The sequence below is a fragment of the Onthophagus taurus genome, chromosome 1 (assembly GCF_036711975.1).
Source record: "Onthophagus taurus isolate NC chromosome 1, IU_Otau_3.0, whole genome shotgun sequence".
NCBI lineage: Eukaryota > Metazoa > Arthropoda > Insecta > Coleoptera > Scarabaeidae > Onthophagus > Onthophagus taurus.
In genome coordinates, this window is record NC_091966.1 from 40,104,653 (window position 1) to 40,130,823 (window position 26,171).

The 26,171-nt window shown below is 33.4% G+C and overlaps 1 protein-coding gene across 7 annotated transcripts; it reads left to right on the top strand.

Annotated features, from left to right (window-relative positions):
* LOC111428257 (Fibronectin-III type domain-containing protein windei) lies at positions 1-26,133 on the top strand. 7 transcript variants are annotated; one of them, XM_023063712.2, is made up of 8 exons: positions 1-160; positions 6,172-6,308; positions 6,350-6,724; positions 19,394-19,529; positions 19,593-21,026; positions 24,113-24,774; positions 24,829-25,165; positions 25,219-26,133. In XM_023063712.2, the coding sequence occupies exons 3-8, from the start codon at positions 6,371-6,373 to the stop codon at positions 25,764-25,766; spliced, it is 3,471 nt and encodes a 1,156-aa protein (XP_022919480.2). In that variant the 5' UTR covers positions 1-160; positions 6,172-6,308; positions 6,350-6,370; the 3' UTR covers positions 25,767-26,133. The 7 variants fall into 7 exon arrangements, with proteins under 7 accessions (XP_022919480.2, XP_022919471.2, XP_071057430.1 ...); XM_023063703.2 differs by having other exon boundaries at positions 28-160; positions 6,363-6,724; XM_071201329.1 differs by lacking the exons at positions 6,172-6,308; positions 6,350-6,724 and adding an exon at positions 217-236 and having other exon boundaries at positions 35-160.
* The last annotated feature ends 38 nt before the right edge of the window (positions 26,134-26,171 follow it).

Below are 26,171 nucleotides of genomic sequence, written 5' to 3' on the forward strand. Positions count from 1 at the left end.
CGCAACCCGCCAAGATATCGTTGACATACGCCGCCGCAGTTGTCAGTTGTTCGTCGGCTCAAACTGCCGGACCGACAGGCGAAGACAATATAAATAATCACCGGCTGAATCCAGAACCTTTTTAACAGGGAACCTTTGAACGAGAAGTCCCAAAACTTGGGTAAGAAAATCAAATACTACTTACAAAATGCAAATTCATTTTCTTTGATCTTGTAGCATGAGGTTATGTTTTGGAGGTAAAAATTTCCCCCTATTCCTTAACCTTACTATCGGTTGTGGTGGGGGTAACATTTAATTACGTCACTTTTGAACCAATGACAACATTGTGATTTGTGTCCCGAAGAAAAATGTTGATGATTAATTGATTTAGGATAGTTGGTTTGCGCAAATTCAAAATTTTTTTGGTTTAAATGATGATTTTAATCAATTTTGATCAATTATGACTCAACTTGTTTATAATTTGACATTAAAATAATGTTTCCATTAAGTTGCCATAGAAACACGGTCTTTACCGAGTTTCTAGACGATATTAACAATCCTAAAAACATTTGACTTTACTTTTGGACAGGCAATTAGATAACAAATACTGTTTTTAATTGTCAATGAGTTGCAAGAGTATTTGGACACATTTGCAATGTTGGCATTGAGTGACAAATTTTTATTTCTCAGGAACACAATGTCAAAAAATTATTTAAAATTCGCGAGTAATGTCAAAACTTAATGGCTTGCTTAATTTTTTCGTTGAAAATTTTTGAAACAACGTCAATGTGACATTTATGTAGTGACAGATATGATCACTTGATTTATCAGCAATATTGAGATATTTATGTAACAAAATTCCTCTCTCTTTGTGTATTAATAATCACAAAAACATTGACCGATTGATATTTTTATCTACAAAATAAAATTATTCGGTTGTCAAGAGGGTTGCAGAAATTTTGCTGATTGAGTAATTTCGCATTATTACACATAAACATCATTCATTTCCATTTGGCATGTGACAGATAAGAAATGACAGTTAATTTTGACAGATTATTTAAAAAAAAATTCTTTTCCTCCAACTTGTCATAATAACCAAGCCTTCTACGCCGAGTCTCTAAACGTTGTATTAACCGTCACGAAAACGTCGATTCGCTGTTATTTTTAGAAAGCTAAATAATAAGCAATATTATTTATGCGTCAAGTGGGTTGCGAAATTAACAATGTATTTAACAACGTTGTCGTTATTTCGATGTTTCGAATAATACCAAAAAGTATTCTTCTGGTTTACTTGTAATGTCAAAAAATCAATATGACTCATCATGCCCTACTTGATACTTTTTGTTACTTTTTGATACCTTTTGCAACCCTCCATCTGGATTTATCATCTACATATCATGACATAATGATGATATTCAATAAGGGTCAAGGACGTGTTATTAAATGAAGCGTGTTCAGAAATCGTACTTGGCCTATTTTGACAGTGATGCCAACTATTTAATTAAAGTTTCATAAACAATGAGTACTTTTAATAATAAAAAAAAGATATTGTTGATAATTTCAAATAATTAAGCAAACATGTTTCGAAATATTTTTCTTTCAAGTTGTCACAAAAACAAGGCGGAGACGCCATATCTCCGTACGATGTATTAACAATCATAAAAACATCGACTAATTGTTATTTTTAGTTATATGAGATGCGCATATTGAACAATTTCCTATTATTTAGCAACCATTAGCATCAAATAACATCAAAAATCGATGAGTCACCATTACTTGGTGCTCTTGGGGCGTGTTCATGTTTTGTGTTATTTAATAATAAATTAATGCATTTCATGCAATTTATATATCACGACATAAATCAGTAAGGGTCAAGGACGTGGTCATATACCGCGGATTTTGACAGTGTTGCCAAGTAGTCACTTAATGTCTCATAATGGAATCGATATTTTTAATCATTTAATCTAAACTTTTATGTCTTCTTTTATATCTTGCGAAATTAATGTCTAAAACGATATATTTCTTTCAAGTTGCCATAGTAACACAGCCTGCTTCTTAGCCTCTCTGAACATTGTATTAACTAACACAAAAACGTTGGCTCCTTCTTGCTTTTAGCAGAAATCTAGGTAAGAAACAATATTATTAATTCGCCAAGTGGGTTGCGGAACTTTATGACGCATTAATAATGTTGAATCTTATGAGAATATTGAAATTTAATGTGTCCAAAATGTATATTTTACTTTTTGACGAAGTTTTCTGAGTTTTGAGCAGAATATCTACTTCAGCAAAATAAAAATTTTCATCTTCCCTCGACCTAGTTAATGTTTTGAGAGGAAACGATATTTGAAACCACGCCCCGAGGCGTAATCCGTTGTTGAGATTGCTTTAAGCGTGGATGAAGGAGGTAAGAAAACACTAAAGACTGAACCAAATGAAGCAAATCAATACTTTCAATATTTGGAATTCTTCTCTCGTAACTTGTTTTATTCGATGAACATTCTACAACTTATTAGTACACCTACACTTAATACAAAAAGAAAATTTCCTGAGTAACACTCCATTTTTTTCCAACATCTTAAAGCTAACGTAGTGATAATCTAGCTTTATAAAACCATATCGAAGTGATGCAACAACATTAAATTTAGTTTTAGTTTTCGATTAGAACTCCATTATTTATCGTTATGGGTTTTTTAACGCTCGATTAAATTTAACAGAGCTGTCATTGACGTTTGCAAAAAGGTTTAGAAGTTAATAAGACGATTAATGTTCAACAACAATGTTACAAAACACATTGAAATTAACTAAAATAAGATTATTAATGACTTTCATGCCATTCTCTATATCAGTTTCGCTTTTAGAACACTTAAATACTACTTCCATCGATTAGCTTGACGATAATACGACCGGAATTGAGGTATATAAAATTATCTGAAGCTAAAAGTCATCTTAGATTTATTACGACCCTAACCCGGACTTAACATTCGATTACCGTTAGGTTAAGCTTCGATTACCATTCAATTTAGGTTTTTTTATATCCATTTTGGCGTCAACTAGATCCAAACGTTTTCTGCAGTTAGTTAACTCATCTTTATTAAAAACTTAACGAAACTTTGCCGATTAACTTTTGATTAAAGTTAACGTGACATTGATAAAATTCACTGAACATGAAGTTAATGTTGTGTTAAAGATCTAATTGAGGTCTAATTGAACTCTATAAAACTTAATTTAGTTGAATTAGACTTATTGCGACGTTAATCAGTAATGATCATCCGCTTAACTTTGGGTTAAGCATTTCAATAATAACTGAGTTTTATAATACCGAAAAATTTGTGAATCTATTTTAGATTCATTCCGACCATAATCCGGCGTCAACATTCGATTAACGTTAAGTTAAACATTGATTACCATTCTAGTCGCACTTTACTGCATTTTAGTCGGACAGCTTCGATTAGAATTAACATGACCCTGATAATCTTATAAAATTCTTTTTGGCTTTAACGCAACCTCAACACGATTAACATTATTAGCACTTATTTTTGATAGAATATGATGTTAATTTTGTGCTAAAGACCATTATTCTCGAGCGCTCGCTTTTAGAACACTTAATTACGACTTAGCTTGAAGATAACACGACCCTAATTGAGCTCTGTAAAATTATCATAAGCTGAAAGTCGTCTTAGGTTTATTACGACCCGGAGTTAACATTCGATTAACGTTAGGTTAAGCTTCGATTACCATTCGATTTAGATTTTTTATATCCGTTTTAGCGTCAACAAGATCCAAATGTTTTCTGCGGTAAGTTAACTTAGTCTTTATTAAAAAATTTAAGGAACTTTTTGCCGATTTTGGTTAAAGTTAACATGACGTTGATGTTATAAAATTCACTGAACATGCAATTAATGTTTTGTTAAAGATCATTATTACGCTAATTGAACTCTATAAAACTTAATTTAGTTAATTTAGAGTTATTGCGACGGTAACCAGTAGTTTTCATCTGATTAACGTTCATTAAGCATTTTAATTATGACTTTGATCGAATAGCTTGAAGTTAAGACGACGCTAATTGAGCTTTATAAATCTTAAAAAATTGTGGTCCCATTTTAGACTCATTGTGAACATAACCCGGCGTTAACATTCAATTAACGTTAAGTTATGCACTGATTAGCGTTCGATTTCGGTTTTATCAGATCCAGCTTTAAAAGCTGAATCACGTTTTTAGTCGAAAAACTTTCGGTTAGTGTTAACATGGCGTTGATAATCTTATAACATTCTTTTTAGATTTAACGCAAGGTCAATACAAATTGATCGCACGATTAACATTATTAGTACATTTTTGATAGAATATGACATTAATGTTGTGCTGACAACCATTATTCAATTATCGATGGCTTTTAGAATACTAAATTACAACTTTGATCGAATAGTTTGAAGTTAACTCGACGCTAATTGACCTTTGTAAAACTGTGACCTAATTCAAGTGCTGCTATTTATTGACGAACGTGTACTTAAAGATTTGTGAATCCATTTTGGACTAATTGCGACCCTAACCTGGAGTTAACATTCGATTAACGTCAAGTTAAGCATGGATTAGCATTCAATTTAGGTTTTATCAGATCCAATTTTTTTAAACTAACCGCGCTTTTAGTCAGAGAGCTTCGGTTAGAGTTAACATGATGTTGATAATGTTAATAAGTTCATTTTTAATTTAATTCGACGTCTAAACAACCTTAACACACGATTAATATTGAATTAATATTGTGTTGAAGACCGTTATTCAATTACCGATGCAGTTTAGAATAGTAAATTACAACTTTGATCAAATAGTATGAAGTAAACCCGACACTAATTGAGCTTTGTAGAACAATGATCTAATTAAGATGCTGCTATGTGCTGACGAACGTATTTTAGAGATTTGTGAACTCATCTTGAACTACTTGCGACCTTAACCCGGTGTTAATATCTGATTAACGTTCGGTTAAGCATTGATTAACATTCAATTTAAGTTTTATCAGACCAAATTTTATAATCTAAGCTCGATTTTCGTCGGATAGCTTCAGTTAGGGTTAATATTACACTGATAATCTTATAAAATTCTTTTTGGATTTAATGCAACGTCAAAACAACCTTAACGCCCGATTAACATTATTAGCACATACTTTTGATAGTATATGACATTAATATTGTATTGACTACCATTATTCAATTACCGATGGCTTTTAGAACTAAATTACAACTTTGATCGAAAAGTTTGAAGTTAAAAACGCTAATTGAACTTTGTAGAACTGTGATCTAATTAAGATGCTGCAATTTGTTAACGAACGAGTTTTATAGATTTCTTAACCCATTTTGTACTAATTGCGACCTTAACCCGGAATTAATGTCGGATTAACGCTAAGTTAACCATTGATTAACCTTCAATTTAGGTTTTATCAGATCAAATATTTATAAACTAACCGCAATGTTAGTCGGAGAGCTTCGGTTAGAGTTAACATGACGCTCACAATCTTATAAAACTCTTTTGTGATTTAACGCAACGCTACAACAAACTTAACAAATGATTAACATTCGGTTAAGCATTGATTAGCGTTCGATTTCGGCTGTATCAGATCCAGATTGGACTCAACAAGATCTAAACGCATCAGCTGTCTCAGAGCTAATTTAATTTACGCCAACATTCATCAGATTTTAACCAATTAATTGGGGATGAGAACAATCAGAGCAAAAGTGATCTTTGAATTACTATAATCTTTCACAGCACAAAAGGAAATCTCGACCTCGGGTACAATTATACGTTGAGAACTTCGTCTTGAAACCAAGATCGTTAATAACACGTCGTTGGAATACTTTCATTGTTTTCAACTATATCCACATCTTTTTAAGAATTTTCCAAACTAATCAAGGATTATGTGATAACGCGCAAGGATTTTTACAGCATTTTCTAACATTTCAAATTATATTGTCTTACTAGTTTCGGTAAAATGTCATCATCAGAGATAAGATACAAAAATTTTGGTTACGGTTAAGTAAACCGTTGCTATTAGAAAATAATTCTGTAAATAATGTATTTAGCTTTATTTGTCCAATTATTATAAGGAAGAAACTTTATTTATAAATATTATTTTATTAAATAATTTTACCACGTTTTATCTTAATTTAATTTGATATTATTTTTGTGATTTCTTTTATAAACAGATTCGGCTGATGATCGTTTTAAATAACTGAAACCGGAGCGAAAATAATTAACTTTACTGAACCATTCCTTGGAATATATGTAAACAGAAATAACTCCGGTACGTTTCGAAAAATCAGCTGTGGAGATCCCAAAGAAGGTAGTGGGTGCGGTTCGTTTCGTTAGCTATGGTAAATAAAGATAACCTTTTTAGTTGTCGCCATGGGATGGTCGCGCCATCATAGAGACGTTGTAGTGGAGGCTTACTTCAAGAATAACGAGTCTATTGCTAAAACGCAAACGGCGTTTCGCAAATATTTTGATTTGGACGGAGACGATGCTGTTCCAAATCGAAAAACGATATTGCTTTGGACTTTAGGATTACGCCAAACTGGATCTGAGCCGAAGAAGAAGCCTCCCGAACATCCTAAGAATGTTAAAACACCAGAAAGGAACGCTGAAGAGCAGGATTCGATTGAAAAGTTGCCATCGCGTTCAACACGGAAACATGATGTAGATTTTGGGATTTCCGACAGAAGTCCGGGACGAATTTTTAACGATGACGTTCTACAAAAGGTAAAAAAAACGTTTTTGTATCTACATTTGGAACAAAGAATTTTTGGTTATACCTCGTATCAATATATTAAATCATATATTTTTTAATCGAGCGCTAATTGGTGCTTAACGCAACCTTAATTCAAGTTTAATTTTACTAGAGTTCATTTAATGAAAAAATGTTTTTTATAAAACTTTAATCGAGCTCAGATATCTAATGAAATGATCTTCGACGTACCGTTAATGTCAGTTGTCAAAATCTTAATCGAACGTTAATCGACGGGTAACTTATCAGAAAGTTTTAGCAAGATTTTAAATATTCCAGCATTTCTTGCTACACTTTTGCAAATGTTGTTAAATCCCTGCTGAATAAATATGTTTGAAGGGTGAGTGTAAGTTTTGCTTTTCAAATACACTGTTGGAAATAATTCACTAGCACACCTTGTATAATCTGAACGCGTGAAGATAAATTCATAATATTTGCGAAGCATGAAGGTTTAATGTAGACCAGCTTATTCAGCGAGTTTCGAATTTTTCTAAGACCGAAGTGAGTTGGAGATACCGGTCGTTTTTAGTGTGGTGTGAGGGACCAGTTTGTTGTCGTATTCTGTGCGCAATGGAAGGGCGATTCTGGTACTTAAGCGAGATTGAGCGACGAATTGTTGTGGATATGCGTATTGTGGAGGGTGTATCGTTCCGCGAAATTGCGCGTCGTCTGAAGCGGTCGTTATCGGCAGTGCAACGGGCATGGCAAGAATGGTATGAGCTAGGACGTACGCGGCCAGGACGGCCCCGCGCAACTACAGCAAGTGAGGATCGTGCCCTTGTGGTCAGCGCTTTACTGGCGCGTACGTCCTCTTCAATGGAATGGGTATGTAGAGATGAGTTAAAAAATCATAACAATGATGTTTATGGGAAATAAGACGTTATTTATGGCACATTAAATCTTGATTCGATGAAGTCTACTCCTATTGAAACGCTTAATGTTGAAGCTATGGAACCACAACTTAACTTCAGTCGCAATTTCTTATCGACGAAGCAGATGGTTCGAAGAATCATAAAACGTTTCAGGCTAAAGTCGCTAAGTTAGCAGTGGAGGTCACGGGTAGGTTCTGGAACAACCAAAGTTTCCAAGTACTACCTTTTTGGAGTACTTTGGCACGCATCAAGTTATTCCTCCTTATGGGAATGATGTTTGGGAAAATAAAGAATTGTTTGTTGAAACTCTGCAGTTGATAGAGTGTAGTTTAGTTCTTTATACTGATGCTTCCAAATCTGCAAGAGGTGGTGTTGGTTGTGCTTTTTTGATGCCCACTATTGATTACCATGCCAATTTTAAACTTAATCCATCCACTACTATTTTTTGCGGCGGAAGCAATAGCAATTTTATAGTATACTATCTATAAAGCACAGGAAACATTTTTCGACGTACTAACTGTTATAGTGGAAATTTTGAACAATGTCACTTTTATGGGTGAAGGCTCTGGTTTTGTCTTTAATGAGCGTGTAGATAATGTAGATATCTGCAGGGAGAAAGTTGTAAAGGGTGCAAACTGGTGCAGATACTGGAATCAAACATATCAGCACAGGCAGACTCAGTACATTCGAGTTAATCCTCGTGTACTTTATCATCAATGGTATACTGGGCGTGACGTTTCTAGACATTTCTTCGTAACCGTGTCCATCTAATAAAATTAATATTTTACAGTTTCCCAATTGTTCGTGTCGTTTTGAGTTATTTTTCAACTGCGATAAATACGAATCGTTTATCCGGAATTTATCAGTTCTTTGCTATCGCATGTTTTCTTCTTGCCACTTGATGTTGTAACGATTTTAAGCAGAAATTGTTTTGAGATTTTTAAAATTATTTTTGTTTTCATGAGGAAGAGTTTTTGATTTGATATCTTTCAGTTAAATTACTTCTTGTGAATGTTGAACGTTAGATTAATTTCCTTTTTGCAATGCACTAGGATTCCGCAGAGCATAAAAAGAATCTTGATTAAATTTGCTTTCAAATGTTCTTTATTTCATTGTTATATCTCAATTAGGTTTAGAGATACGAATGTTTAAACTTATGATTTCAGTAATCGATAACAATCGGACATGCAGAGATGGGTTTAAAAAATCATAACTTCGATGTTTATGGGAAATAAGAAATTATTTATGGCACATTAAATCTTGATTAAATTTGCTTTAAAACGTTCTTTATTTCATTGTTATATCTCAATTCGTTTTTGAGATACCAATGTTTAAACTTATTATTTCAAGTCGGTAACAATCAAACGTGCAGAGATGGATTTAAAAAATCATAACTTCCATGTTTGTGGGAAACAAGAAATTATTTATGGCACATTAAATCTTGATTAAATTTGCTTTAAAACGTTCTTTATTTCATTGTTATATCTCAATTCGTTTTTGAGATACGAATGTTTAAACTTATTATTTCAAATCGATAACAATCAAACATGCACAGATGGGTTTAAAAAATTGTAACTTCGATGTTTATGGGAAATAAGAAATTATTTATGGCACATTAAATCTTTATTAAATTTTGCTTTAAAACGTTCTATATTTCATTATTATATCTCAATTCGTTTTTGAGATACGAATGTTCAAACTTATTATTTCAAATCGGTAACAATCAAACGTGCAGAGATGGGTTTAAATAATCATAACTTCGATGTTTATGGGAAATAAGAAATTATTTCTGGCACATTAAATCTTCATTAAATTTGCTTTAAAACGTTCTTTATTTCATAGTTATATCTCAAATCGTTTCTGAGATACGAATGTTTAAACTTGTTATTTCAAATCGGTAACAATCAAATATGCAAAGATGTGTTTAAAAAATCATAACTTCGATGTTTATGGGAAATAAGAAATTATTTATGGCACATTAAATCTTGATGAAATTTGCTTTAAAATGTTCTTTGTTTGATTGTTATATCTCGTTTCGTTGTTGAGATACGAAAGTTTAAACTTATTATTTCAAGTCGGTAACAATCAAACGTGCAGAGATGGGTTTAAAAAACCATAACTTTCATGTTTGTGGGAAACAAGAAATTATTTACGGCACATTAAATCTTGATTAAATTTGCTTTAAAACGTTCTTTATTTCATTGTTATATCTTAATTTGTTTCTGAGATACGATTTTTCAAAGTTATTATTTCAAATCGGTAACAATCAGACATGCCAAGATGGGTTTAAAAACCATAACTTCGATGTTTTTGGAAAATAAGAAATTATTTATGGCACATTACATCTGGATTAAATTTGCTTTAAAACTTTCTTCATATCATTGTTATATCTTAATTTGTTTCTGAGATACGATTTTTCAAAGTTATTATTTCAAATCGGTAACAATCAGACATGCCAAGATGGGTTTAAAAACCATAACTTCGATGTTTTTGGAAAATAAGAAATTATTTATGGCACATTACATCTGGATTAAATTTGCTTTAAAACTTTCTTCATATCATTGTTATATCTCAAATCGTTTTTGAGGTACGACCTTTTAAAATTATTATTTCAAATCGATGAACAGAAATGGCTTTGATTAATGTAATTCAATGAACCTTTCAGTTTTGTTTTTGTACATTTTGGTTCAGTGTATGTAATATTAATAGATTTAACCAGGTGGCGCCACACTTTGATGTGTCAAAAAACCAAGGCGTGGTCTCCAATGGTTGAAGGATTCTAAAATAGCTTGTTCATTACTTCGCTTTGACAATATCCTTCTGCCGGTGACTCCGCTGATTTCGCGAATTAGCAAATAGTTATTTGAAGTTTTTTACTCAAAATCATAAATTTGTGTATACATATCATCAAAATGCCTTGATATGGCTTCTAAGAGTATGCTATAAAAGCACACCAGTTAATTTTACAGTGTCGTCAAAAATCAATATGAGTCATCTGCTTGATACATCTTGGGGCGTTGCCGTGTTATTTATCATAAAATACCTCAAAAAATAATTACGATATTCGTCACGGTATCATACATCATCATAACATATTGTTGCTATCCTACGGGTCAAGGACCTACTTGTATGACGCGTCGCTGAGAAACCGCAGTTGGCCTATTCTGACAGTGTTGCCAAATTTATTTAGTTAAAGTTAAAAGTTTCGCAACCGATCGATACTTTAAAATAAAGATAGCATCAATAAATTCACGTAATCAAACGAATATCTTGCGAAATGAACCTCCAAAACAATGTTTTCCTTTCAAGTTGTCATAATAACGCGGCCTGCTTCTCCTCGCCTCTGAACTAACTGCATTAACGATCGTGAAAACATCGGCTGATTGTTATTTTTAGCAAATTAGATAAAAAGTGATTTATTTATTCTTCGTTGCTATCTTGATTTAAGAGTGATGTCAAAAATCAATATGAACCAACATACTCAGATCTAATAACTCGGCATCAATTAATGTGATTTGGCATTAGAAATTTCATCATGTTAAAGGGCTAAGGTGTGACGAGTTGGACGATTTTGACACAAAGAGAGTTTATTTAATGATTTAACCTTAAAATTAGTTGAGTTGATGACATAAACGTCTAAAATGATGTTTCTTTGTTTTGTTGATCTTGTTGTATCAGTAATCCTAAAAACATGATGATTAGGAATTTTTGATCTAGAATAAATAAGAAATAATGTGTCATGTGAAGTGGATTATGAGGGAAATATATTAGCACTTAATTGATATTTGCAATTACTCAACAAATAAAATCTCCATAAAAATCATATTGCGCATGCGCGAAATAAATTATTAATTAATTTATTTTTAAATTGGCTATCTTGATTAATGAAGTTACGATGCGTTTTTGATTTAATTTATTAATTAATTGGGTTAAATTAATAAATCGAAAACGTCACTTCTACATTGACAGGTTTGATAGCTCGATTTGACATTAGGGGCATAGTACGTCATGATATTCAGTAAAGGTCAAACACGTGGTTATTAAGCGAGGCGGCCCGAGTCGTTGAGAGATCGCAGTTGGCCGATTTGACAGTGTTGCCAAGTGAATCTATCTATTTTTTTTTTCTTTGTAACAAAATCGATACTTAAATAATGAAATATAATTTTGCGAAATAAAAACTTGTTTTCCAAAAAAATCGTTGAAAAATAACGCAGAACTTGGCAAAATTTTTTTTATTTTTGAGTTGTTATACGCGTGCGTAGCCGCCATTTTAGGAGATACCTCACCGTCAGGTCTCGCAGGACCGTAACAGAACCGTACCGCTACCAGTAGTAGGAAACTTGGCGTACCAGAACTTCATTTCGTGTTAATTACCGTGTTTTCTTATTAATTAAACCGCCCAAGAGAACCAATTTTTTTGGTAAGCATCTCATCATGATTTCTTTTTTTCTTTGTTGTTGTTTATTTAGGTACTTTTGGTCGAGTTTCGGTTAAGATTTACGTTTATGGTAGACCTAACATACATAACATAGATAATGCGCAAGCGCAACATCTTGATAACTCAACCCAAACCCCAACTGATTATACACTATGAAAATTTTTGCAAAGTCCAAAATTTGATAATTTTTTTTTTTAACGTATCAAAATACGGCATACTACGATTGCCGACTGCCGTATTCGATGTATAATCGCGCAGGCGCTGCTCGGGTGCATAGCTTTCCCTCACAAACGGTTTGGGTAAACACAAAAGATAACAACCGGGACAAATAACCCAACGTGGCGCTTCATTTACAGGGTTGGTAAAAAGAAGTTGGCAAAAAAATACGTCAAGTAAGTTGTTTCAAAACATTACAAATTGGCTTGTTTTATTAATATCCTTTATAGCGATTAAGATTATGGAAAGTTGAGGTTATGTCAAAACGCGTGTTGACACTTTACGTCAAAAAAATATTTGCTTGAATTAAATCAATTTTCCAAAATTACAATTATCTTGATAATGTTAAATATGTTAATAATCATAAGAACAATTTTATTATTTATTGATAAAATTAAAAATTATATTGATTCAAAATCATGATTATGTCAGATCATGATGACGTGTTTCGCAGTCAAAGCAGTATGGGGTTCGGGTTGTTGTAAAGAAAAAAAGGTTTTTGTGACAGAATATAAAACCATTTCTAAATATAGAATGGCAGTAACGAGGTCAAATTTATCCGTCACCGTTTGGATCCGGCAGCGCATGCTCGCCATCATCGGTCAGTTTTATGGACTTCGATCGGGTATTTTCAAAAAGTTTTTGTCTAAAATCAAAAACTGGCGGTTAAATTTTGCCCTTAACATTCCCATCATAATTCATTAAAAACCTTCTAATAATACAACAACCTGATGCATTGCCAAAATAATATTTCAAGTTTAACACATTCCAAAAAATGATTCTAAATGTATCCATAAAGTTTTTGACATTTCATTAAATGGTTAGATTTTCTTTGTAACGTTGTAATTATTAATTTATAGATTTTGCGCGACCTTGATGAGAAAAAACATCAAAAACCAATCTAATCACTTTACGAATAATATTTGTTTATTAAATTATACTAAATACAGTAAATTTCACTTAAGATGCAATATATATATAAAATGCAACAGTGTACTGTAATGTCAGTGTAATTCGACATTACAGTACAACCTCGATATAACGGATTAATACGGGGAAGGCAGTGTCCGTTATAGCTCAATAAAAATATAAAATAATGTAGTACTGAATAACAAATAAAAGCCGTGCGTCTGAAGACGCACGGCTAAATCCGAATGTTTCTAGTTCTAGTATTAGTTCTAGTTTTGCACTAGCACTGTCATCACAATTAACACAAGACCTAGAACTAGAATCATTCGGGTTTAGCCGTCTTGAGAGACGTGCGGCTAAATCCGATTGTTTCTAGTTCTAGTGTTAGTTCCAGTTTTACATTAGCACTATCTAACACAATACTTATAACTAGAATCATTCGGGTTTAGCCGTCTTGAGAGACGTGCGGCTAAATCCGAATGTTTCTAGTTCTAGGTCTAGTGTTGGTTCTAGTTTTTCACTATCACTAGAACTAACACAAGACCTAGAACTAGAATCATTCGGGTTTAGCCGTCTTGAGAGACGTGCAGCTGAACCTGTATGTTTCTAGATCTAGGTCTAATGTTAGCTCCAGGTTTAATTGTTATTCAGCGTTAGATTGCGGTATATATTTATTGAACGAAAAGTAGAACTAACACTAGACCTACAACCAGAACCATTCGGGTTTAGCTATGCGTCTCTTAAGACGCAAACTCAGAGTTATCATGAGGACGTCATCTTTTCCAAGCAAAACTTTTCCTTTGCAAAACTACCCAATGCCTGTACTATTAAGCTATGTTGGATTTTATATGTGACAGTACAAATGTATAGTACTTTCGTAACTATGATTACTGCATTCATATATTGCTAGTTATATGAAATTCCTGGTATGTGATACAATCGGTAAAATCGATTTGTGACATAACCTATTTTACACCCATAACCTTATTGACATTTCTCTCAATGACATTTAAATTTCTAGGTTAGTTATGCGATACAAATTATTAAAATGATTATATAATTCAAAAAATAATTATTTTACATTTTCATTCTCATTGAAAAATAGACTGAGTTGATCGAATTTATTTATTTCACAATGCAACTTACCTGGTCATCGGGTAAGTTTGTTTTTGCGGAATAACCTTTTTTACCTGCCCATTTCTCTTTAAAGAAGCAATGCTAACTAAAAGTGATATTTTCGTTTTTATCTCATCGAAAAATACATTATTGTAAACGTTGTACAACATAAAATTGAAAACCGGTTATAATCGTGAGTTAAAGTGTAAGTTATGGAATGAAGTTGCAAAGACTTTTTTATTATCTGGTAATCCGTGCGGCCAAGATTTTAGGACGATGAACTTATCAGGACTATTTTGACTTCCTATGAAGAAGAACGAGTAAAGATAAATTGATGTGGTACCATTGGGTATGAAGAAACAGAGAAACATTTATACAATAAAGTAGATAATGAAATTGCAGTGTGAAAATCCGGCGTAATTTTTGGCGTTGATGAAAATAATGAATTGACGAAGTCGTGTTGAGGTTCTTTCAAGAAAGACATGAGATAAGATATGATCTACTTTTTGCGACCGAGGTGCTACATTTAATGCCATATCAACGCAAGACTTAATCCATTCGTTGGTATTAACACTAGCTGCCGAGGCACATTTCCTGCCTAACTTTGTATTGGTGTAACTTCTGTTGTGGTATCTCGACCTCGGCTTAGGAAAGCTACATAATCTATTCTTTGTCATTAACTTAGCCGAGGTTGCTTGCGACCGAGGCATGTATGCCGCGTAACTTTGTATTGATATAAGTTCTGTTATAGCGCATCAACCGCAAACAACCTCGGCTTACCACCATGCTATAATCCATTCTTTGTCATAAACAAGCGACCTGGGCTACATCATCTGAAATACACAATGTCATCAAATTAAGCCGAGGTCGCTTGCGGCCGAGGCACGCGTGCTGCGTAACTTTGTATTGGTGTGAGTTATATTGTAATGTCTCAGCCGTAAGCGGCCTTAGCTTAATAAAGCTTCATAATCTATTCTTTGTTATTAACTTAGCCGAGGTCGCTTGCGGCCGAGGCACGCGTGCTGCGTAACTTTGTATTGATATAAGTTCTGTTATGGCGTCTCAGCCGCAGGCATCCTCAGCTTACCACCATGCTATAATCCAATCTTTGTCATAAACAAGCGACCTGGGCTAGATTATCTGAAATACACAATGTCATCAAATTAAGCCGAGGTCGCTTGCGGCCGAGGCACGTGTGCTGCGTAACTTTGTATTGGTGTGTGTTATATTGTAATGTCTCAGCCGTAAGCGGCCTCGGCTTAATAAAGTTTTATAATCTATTCTTTATCATTAACTTAGCCGAGGTCGCTTGCGGCCGAGGCACGCGTGCTGCGTAACTTTGTATCGGTATGACTTATATTGTGGTGTCTCAGCCGTAAGCGGCCTCAGCTTAATAAAGCTTCATAATCTATTCTTTGTTATTAACTTAGCCGAGGTCGCTTGCGGCCGAGGCACATGTGTTGCGTAACTTTTTATTGATATAAGTTCTGTTATGGCGCCTCAGCCGCAAGCAACCTCGGCTTACCACCATGCTATAATCCATTCTTTGTTATAAACAAGTCAAGCGACCTGGGCTACATCATCTAAAATACACAATGTCATCAAATTAAGCCGAGGTCGCTTGCGGCCGAGGCACGCGTGCTGCGTAACTTTGTATTGTTATACTTATATTGTGGTGTCTCAGCCGTAAGCGGCCTCGGCTTAATAAAGCTTCATAATCTATCCTTTGTCATTAACTTAACCGAGGTCGCTTGCGGCCGAGGCACATGTGTTGCGTAACTTTGTATTGATATAAGTTCTGTTATGGCGTCTCAACCGCAAGCAACCTCAGCTTACCACCATGCTATAATCCATTCTTTGTCATAAACAAGCGACCTGGCCTACATCATCTGAAATACACAATGTCATCAAATTAAGCCGAGGTCGCTTACGACCGAGGCACGTGTGCTGCTTAACTTTGTATTGGTATGACTTATATTGTGGTGCCTTAGCCGTAAGCGGCCTCGGCTTAATAAAGCTTCATAATCTATCCTTTGTCATTAACTTAACCGAGGTCGCTTGCGGCCGAGGCACATGTGTTGCGTAACTTTGTATTGATGTAAGTTCTGTTATGGCGTCTCAACCGCAAGCAACCTCAGCTTACCACCATGCTATAATCCATTCTTTGTCATAAACAAGCGACCTGGCCTACATCATCTGAAATTCACAATGTCATCAAATTAAGCCGAGGTCGCTTACGACCGAGGCACGTGTGCTGCTTAACTTTGTATTGGTATGACTTATATTGTGGTGCCTCAGTCGTAAGCGGCCTCAACTTAATAAAGCTTTATAATCTATTCCTTATCATTAACTTAGCCGAGGTCGCTTGCGGCCGAGGCATTTGTGCTGCGTAACTTTGTATTGATATAAGTTCTGTTATGACGCATCAACCGCAAGCAACCTCGGCTTACCACTATCCTATACTTTGTCATAAACAAGCGACCTGGGCTACATCATCTGAAATACACAATGTCATCAAATTAAGCCGAGGTCGCTTGCGGCCGAGGCACGCGTGCTGCGTAACTTTGTATTGGTATGACTTATATTGTGATGTCTCAGCCGTAAGTGGCCTCGGCTTAATAAAGCCTCATAATCTATTCTTTGTAATTAACATAGCCGAATTAGCTTGCGGCCGAGGCACATGTGCTGCATAACTTTGTATTGGTGTGAATTCTATTGTGGCGCCTTGGCCGCAAGCGGGCTTGGCTTAACACAGTCACATAATTTTCTGAATTCTTTGTTATTAACTTAGCCGAGATTCCTTGTGTCCGAGGCACCTGTACTGCGTAACTTTGTATTGATGTGAGTTTTGTTATGGCGCCTCGACCATAAGTGGCCTCTGCTTAACAGAATGATTAGAACCATTAATAAACAACCTGGGCTGAATCACCTAAAATACACAATGTCATCAAATTAAACCAAGGCACGTGTGCTACATAACTTTGTATTGGTGTAAATTCTGTTGTACAAAGCCACATGATTTATTCTTTGTCATTAACTTAGCCGAGATCGCTTGCCGCTGAGGCACAACGTTACCGCATTAAGCCGAGGTACGTATGCTGCATAACTTTGTGTTGGTGTAAGTTATGTCATGGCGCCTTGACCAGGTGGCCTCTGCTTAAAATTAGAATCATTAATAAGCGATTTGGGCAAAATCACCTGAAATACTCAATGTCACCAAAGTAAGCTGAGGTCGCTTGTGGCCGAGGCATATTTGTTGCGTAATTTAGTATTGGTGTTAGTTTTATTGTAGCATCTCGGCCTGGGCTTAACAAAATGACATGATCCTTTCATAATTACATATTAGAAAGAAAAGGCGTAATGAAAGTTTCTTTAGAAAGGAGTTGGTTTGGATGAGCTAATGTTGAAATTAAGTATGAAGTGAGGTTATTAAATAAATTCTCAATGATTGTCCTTGATTGACTTTTTGACCGTCTTTAAAAAAATCGATAATCTAAATTAAATTAGAACGTTTCACGTTCGAAAATAGTTTAATTTTTGCAATGATTAATGTAAAAGTTTAAAATTCCCCACCCCCAACTCCAGATGACGTTGCAAGTAAGAAGAAAGAAATCACATACGTTCTATGTTTTGTAGTTAGCTACATGTGACCTCTCCAAACGCACTCCAAACGTCAAACGTATAACATCGTCGACTGTTTAACTGTAAAGAATTAGTAAAGTTAAGATGAGTTTTAAAAATATTTGTTTTGTGCCAACTTGTGACAACGATAAAAATAAAAATCCAGAACTATATTTTGTAACAGTTCCACTAAATGTAGAACGTCGAAAACGATGGTTTAAGGCAGTAGGTTTAGATAAAAATCCCAACATCACAACACGTTTTATTTGCTGTGAACAACACTTTGATGTAAGTTTAAATAATAAATTATATACTTTTAAATTAGTTATCTTATTTAATCATTTTCATTTTAGTTTGAAAATGACGCTGAAAATTGGATGTTTTTCAAAACATTTAAGGAGCAAGGCGACTTAAGTACTAATTTACGGTTAAACCCAGCAGTCGTACCACATAAGAATCTCTCACTGGACGTTATACAGTCCCCGAAACGAACTAAAACGGTTCCGTTCGACCTTGAGTATAAGGTGGTACAAGCTATGAATTACGTTCTCTCCCGTTTTCTTCTAACGCATAAAATTCGTAGCATTGTCTCTCTCTCTCCAGGAATTTTATTGATTTTTATACGCTCCAATCGTACGCTCAAATCTGAGTGATGTAGTTTGGAGTTCGCGCTCTGTAGTTACAAACTTTATTATTTTTTCTTTGGAAAAACTAAGCTTCAGAATCAAAAATTAAAAAATATAGCCTAGATTTTTAAAGATAACTTGAAAAAAGCAATAGAGTTCAGTTTCTTCTCGAAAATGAACAAAAACGGGTAAAATTGAATTTACCTGGTAGGTGCCAGCGGCATAGAAAGCAATCTCTGAAACCCTTTTTGTGATTATTTAAGAAGTGGTGCATAAATATTGGCTCATTAATGAACCTTAAAACTGTTTAAACATCATTAGTGTACTCGCTTCCAATTTTACCTTAAATGTAAGCAGAAATCTTTAATATTTCTGTTTGTAATTAATTTTCTCTCGTAATTACAAACCACTTAGCAGGGATTAAGTGTTTAATATTGAGTGTGCCTTTTCCATTAAATTTACTGGCAAGAGGTAGCAAATATTGATTTTTTAGCAAAGGGCCAAAAGTTTTGCAAACATATCACGATACAAAAAATATAAATTTGATTTTGTTCAAAAAGGTTGTATTACATCGCACATTTATTAAATATTTTAAGTACTTTCTATAAAAGAACTTAATGTAGCGTAGTTAATGCGCAGAATATTACGATATCAAAAAAGAATATATATATAATGGTGATATTAGATCATATCATAGATCTTTATGCGCAGTCGCAACTCGGCCATTTTGTCTATGTTAACCGGCGTAAACCGGATTGTTATCAGTCGACTCTTGTTCGTAACCGGATTACCACCACCTTTTCAATGCGAAATACGTATTTTACAAATATTTCTCTTTGTTAACAGGAAGAAGAGATCCACATGGAGAATGTGGTGGTAATTTCACCGCCACCCGTAACGAACGGATCTAACACAGAATCGAATGTTTCAGACGATGATTCTGAAAGCATCATTTTAGATCTTCATGTTTCTGACGATTCAAGTAAGATTAATAAATACAATCAAAATTTGAATTTTATTTAATCCATTTTTTTTTAATTAATAGAAGACACGCTTCAAGAAGTTTCGGAAGAAGACATCCTCAATAAATACATCGCGGATGATGACGAAGAAATGATCGGAAACAAATTAATCGATCGTGCATCAACGGATGAAGTTGAAGAAAAGGAATCTCGTGATGTTAAAAATGGAACCGACCTAAATAACATCAATAATCAAGAAAAGATAAAAACTAAAAAGACTGGTGCTGGTGATGATGATCATCACAACACTAAATCCACTAAATCTATAAAATTAGGATTAGAAAATGAAAAAACTATTGATGATAATACCATTAACTGCCAATTAAATGAAAATGAAGAGGATAAGACTGAAAATAATATTGATGATGATAAGTCAAAAAATGATGCAGAAACTACAACTAATAATAGTAGTGAAAATAAAAAAGTAGATGATGAAAATCAAGAAGATGGAGATTTGCTTCAAGTAATGGAAACGTCGTTTGTTGATGAACAAGAAAAGGATGATGCAAGCAGCTCGAGTGAAAAAGAAGAAAATGGAAAAGATGATGATAATATTAGGAAAGATGATGAAGAAATAACCGATGAAACTAATTCAAATAATGAAGAGATTAATTCAAATAATGAAGAAACGAATTCAAACAATGAAGAAATGAATACAAATAATGAAGAAATGAATTCAAATAATGAAGAAATTAATTCAAATAATGAAGAAATGAATTCAAATAATGAAGAAATGAATTCAAATAATGAAGAAATGAATTCAAATAATGAAGAAATGAATTCAAATAGCGAAGAAATGAATTCAAATAGCGAAGAGATTAGTTCAAATAATGAAGAAATTAGTTCAAATATTGATGATATTAATTCAAATAATGAAGAAAGTAATACAAGTAATAAAGAAATGATTAGAAATAAAAAAAATCTTAGAAATAAAAAAGAAAGAACTAGAAATAATAAAGAAAATATTAGAACTAATAAAGAAAAAAATAAAAAAGTAGAAAAACCTGAAGATGTTTCAAAAAATACCGAAACAATCGATGAAAATTCAAATCAAGAATCAAAAGACGTCGATAATGAACTAGAAAAAACCAGCGAAATTAATCAAATTAACGGCGATTTAGATCAAAATCAAGAAAATATTGAAAATCAAATCGATAAAGATATAGATGGTGATCAAAATGATGAGTGTGCGATGGATATTGAAGAGAATAACGTTGGTGGTGTTATCATTTTGGATGGTAGTGATGAAATGCGCGCTAAATTAATGAAAGGTTATGAAGGTGATTCGAAAAATGTTGAAAGTGATTCTGATAAAGCAATTAAAAGTGATGATTCTAAAGATAACCTAGGCGAATCTGATAATGTTAATGCGACAAATAAAACGTTTGAGTTCGCCGCCACTGATGATGATAAAAATGATATCAAAAGTGTTTTGTTTAATGAAAATGTTAAAAGTGGTAAGTTCAAATTTATTGGAAATAATTTTAAGTGAATGTTATATGTCGCTAAATTATACATTTACAAAGATTAATTGAAATGCAAAGGGATTTTAATAACTGGTTTCTTAAATATAATGTATTGTGGCAAAATGTTACTTCTTAACATGATGCTCTCTGCAGTGCAATATCAAAAGACTTATTGAATTAGACTGTTTTAAAGTAAGAGTAATCTGTAGTACATAGCTGCAAGGAGAATACCAGTATGCAGATTTTGATTCTTAAGCATCATGAATTCTTTTGGTTGTTACAAGGAAAATTTGCTTCTCTATTGTGCTACACCAAAATACACAGTCAATACTAAAAATGTAGTGATGATGTCTAAATAGAGGAGTCTTCAATTTTACGCGTTGTCAACCACTTTGATGATTATTTGTAGCATACAACGCATCAAAGACGTTTTTGAGCCTCCATATTTTATAGAATACGTTCCCTTTGTTTAGCAGTTTTATCTTGCTTTAATAATAAGCTTTAATAATGACTAGGATTGTTACTTCTACTTAGGCAGTTTCTGTACTATAGAAGCTATGTTAATCAGTACCTTAAGTAGTTCCCTATTTCTTATAATGTTATACATTGACTTGTTTCTTATTTGGTCTTTTTGAGTACTTTTTGAGTTCACATTCAAGCAGGATATGCTTTGGTGTTCCAACTTGTCCACATTTATATTTGTCCATGAGATAGTTATGGCATTCATCTCCATTTTTTCGCTTACATAACAAAGAAAATAAGTATACCAATCTTCCAGTATTCGAGATCAGCTACCGTTTCGGTCACAAGTTCAGTTTGATTTCGGTAATGTCACAGACGTCTCTTAAAAAACATGTAGCGCTTTCTATTTTCTCTTTTTGTTTTTAATCAGTACCTATCTGCTCAGTTCCGCCCCTCCAGATCGATGGAAGTGTTAAACAGCACAGAGCGTATCCGTACTTATTATTCTGTACTTAGCCTTATATCTAGTTAATAAGTTATTATACCATGACCGCTTTCATATATCTTTGTATCGACATAAGTTTTATTTTGTGATTCTTTTGTGCAATCGTTTCCAGATTTCGCATAGACTAAGCTGTACACACTCGTTGCACTAGATTTGTGTTACCTATTCGTCATTACATCCCTAGGTAATTAAATTCCGATACTTTTGATGATCTTGTTAATTATTATTTTGCATCTATGGCGTTCTCTTCCTATCGTCATGATCTTAGTCTTGCTACTCGAGATTTGCAGAAGAGCATCATTTGCATAGCACTCTAGCATGTTAATTTTTTGTTTACTCATAGTGTAAACGTTATTATATCCGTGGGTAGATTAAACAACGAATAGTCTCTTATTATTCTCCTCCACTCTTTCCATTCTTTCTATCCAATTTTCTCCACAAACCTAAACACTTGTGGATAACCCTTTGTCAGTTTTTTACAGGTGTCTTTCGTTTTATTACGTCTAAGGTAGCGTACTGGCAGTAATTTCTCAGTATGTTAAGATTCCTTCTTTATGTCTAAAGGTTGACAAATACCCCCGAGTTGTCTGTAAAGACTTGTGGGACAAGAAGCATTTCGTAATAGACTGCCCAGATTGCTATAAGCAAATTGCCCAGGATATAGCTCACCACTCGTCTGTGCCACAGCAACAGTTTTATCCATATTTGTCCCATTCTGCAGCATTACAACTTCAGGAACTTTTTTATAGATAATTTGAAACTTGCCTTACTCCAGACAAGCATTATATACATTCGTTGATTCCTTTACTCATTTCAGCACTTTATTGGAAACTTTGTCTGGAATCCTTAACCCTTTTAGTTGTGGCATCCTCTACACTTTCATGAGGAAGCAAAGAGTTGATTATTATCGGCTGTTTTTGCCAACCTGTGGTTTAGATATCCTTTCTCAATGTAGAGGAGGCGTAAGGCTTATAAAGCTTTTAAGATCAACATCTAGATGGTTTGTTATGTTATTTTTCCTCTATATGTTTCCTTGTCTGTAGTTGAACTTTCTGATACTTTTTAATTAGCCGTTGGGTCTTTGCCCTTTTATATTACAATTGATAGTTTCTACTACACGACTTAGAATAAGTATCAACCTCAGTGTCGACACCCATGACTAGCAGAATTGAAAATTTGAACTTAATTTATAGATAAAATCGCTTGGTTGTACTTTATCTTTAGTACATTCTTGTTAACTTGTTCAAATGCGATGTTTTTCTTTCGTAAAGTAGTCCTATGTTTGGTTGAAGTGCAACATCCAGAATTCTTCGTGTCTGAGATAACCTGTAGTTCAAAAATGGACTTTAGTTGTAAAATATTTTATAGTAATCATTCAATATCTGACAAAAATCGTTATAGATATAGACTAGACATCAGATATGGAATGTTAACAATATGATTTAAAACTTAAATCATTAAATTATTAAAAAAAACATTATTTAGCAAACTTAAAATAACATTAACAACATCAAAATTAACATTTCTTTTTAAAAAATGACATTTTAAACTTAACCTGTCATTTTTTAACCATAAAAATTATTTGAAACGTCACAATTGACATTTGAAATTTGATTTCGATTTCAACATTTTTTATATTGAAATGTAACTTATTTAATTCAGAAAGATATTTTTACGTGTATTTATCATAAAATGCAACGTTTTTAACGAAAAAGTAACATTTTTAATATGAGAAGTGACGAATTCATCTTGACGTTTCTTACCTTTGATTGGATATGACATTAACCATCAAAATTGACGTTGCTATAATAGATAAAAGTCGCATAAAATAAACATTACATATTTTTTTTTTAGTTTAATTTAATTTATTTTGATTAATACATTAATATTAAATTGTGAATGTTAGTAACTATTTTGATTTCGTCCTACCAACTTAAAAACGGTTACCATGGTTACCAAAAATACACATAGTAAACTGTCAATGTCATATTTTATGTTGACAATGAATTTGATTAATTCTACAACGATTTTCGATGATTTGACAAACTTTAGTAAATTTTTTAATTTATGTATGAAAATATTATATTGATTGTTGATATTTTTTTTGTAGATAATACCGAATTGAAGAAAATAACCAAGCGCCAACTACCCGATGATTTTGAAACGGAACAAGATGAAGCGAAGAAAATGAAATTAGATCAAAACGCAATTAAAAAGAAATCAGAAACTGTCAAATTGAAGGCGCTAAACTCGTTTAAAGCATACATGAAAGACGAAGCTTTGAAGAACATGACGAGGGCCCAATTGGAAGAGTTTTGTTTGCAAAAGACGTGCGAATGTCTCGTTGATAAAAGTGAGTTGGCAGATTTACGTCAAAAAATACGTACGCTCGAACAAACCATCGAGCAATATCGAAGAGAATCGGTTACGATTGCGAATCAAACTAGAGATTTAAAGATTGTTCACGAAAAAGTTACGGCCGCTTTGAAAGTTGCGAAGGAACAAAAAAGTAAACCGTTGGTGCCAGTTAAAATTACAAGATCGGTCGGTTTACAAGCTGTGCTCGATCAGCATAATCGACAGACCCGTATAAATGGGGTTATACAAAATGGAAAAAACATTAATTGTAATAATAATAATATAAATAATGTGAATAATGTACAAAATGTGAATAAGAATAATAATAATGTTACAAGTACTGTTACTAATAATAATTTAAATAATATAAGATCTCCCGGAAAAACTCAACAAAGTGTTATTCAAAGCACCAGGGTAAAACAAGATCAATTTTGACTTAATTTAATCTTAATTTTTATTATTTTTTAGCTAACAAACTTACAACATAGATCCCCATCGCAACCGACTGGCAATGTTAAACAAACAATTCTTAATAAACAACTTGCACAAAAAGAGAATCGTCAAACTACTCTCATTCAAGCACAAGTTAACGGAAAAAAACCAGCAGATACCGCAAAAGCTGTAATCGATTTAACAGACGAAGATGAAAAGATCTCTAATAGTCCCAATAAAACAGTTAGAACTAACGGACAAGCTACAAAAAATGCTTCGTTGGTGACAACACAAACCGGAACTAAAGTTATGGTGATTCCTTCAACCGTCCTAACAAGGCCAGTCATGTTAAAAGTTAATCCAAACGTAATATGTAAGTAATTAATTATTTAATTGTATTTGATTTAATAATTTTTTAAATTTTAGCTAAAACGACTAATATAACAATCCCCACAAGTCAAGTATCTGTAGTAACGCAATCCCCAACAACGCAGATAGCAACAACACAATCGGTTGTAACAAAATTAACCCCAATTCGTCCAGCAACGACCCCTCAACCAACAAATCCCCAAACTACGAGATCACCCGTACAAAGAGTTCGACAAAGTTCATCCCCACTTCCACCACCACCACCGGATCAACACCATCCTGGAAGAATGGTACCACCTAAACCTCATTTAAATTTAACTAAATCACCCTGCGGAACGGGTATAGTTTTACAATGGAAAATGCCGTATCAATTAAGTATGTTCGATGCAATAGTTAGTTATCAATTGTATGCGTATCAAGTGCCGAAAGCTAACCAAAAAACGGACGGTTGGGGTAAAATCGGTGACGTTAAAGCTTTGGAACTTCCCATGGCGGTTACGTTAACGCAATTCGCCGTTGGTTATCGGTATTATTTCGCGGTAAGGGCCGTTGATTCACATCAAAGGGTAGGATTATTTAGTGAACCTCAAACTATTACATTGTAAATATATTGTAAATCAATTTCTGAATGGTAATGTGTACATTTCTTTCGCTAGATTTAAAATTTAAGGATGAATTATTGTGTATAAAGAAGCTGTATTTGTTCGATTTATTTTATTAACTTTTTTTTTAGTAATTTTGATTGGATTAAGTAAATTAAATGAGAAAGACAGTGTTTTGTATTTGAGATAAATTGTAATATACGAGAAAATGTAAAAAAAAATACGGTAAGCGTCGATATCATCTAACTTCAAAAGAAGGTTAATTAATAAACATTTAAAATGCCGAAATATAAGGACTTACGTTTATTGTTTGTGATAAATTATTCTTTTTTAATAGAGTTTTCTTAATAAATATATATCATAAATTTTATTTTTTTCAAAAATTTTCATGTCAAAAAAATTAGTTTA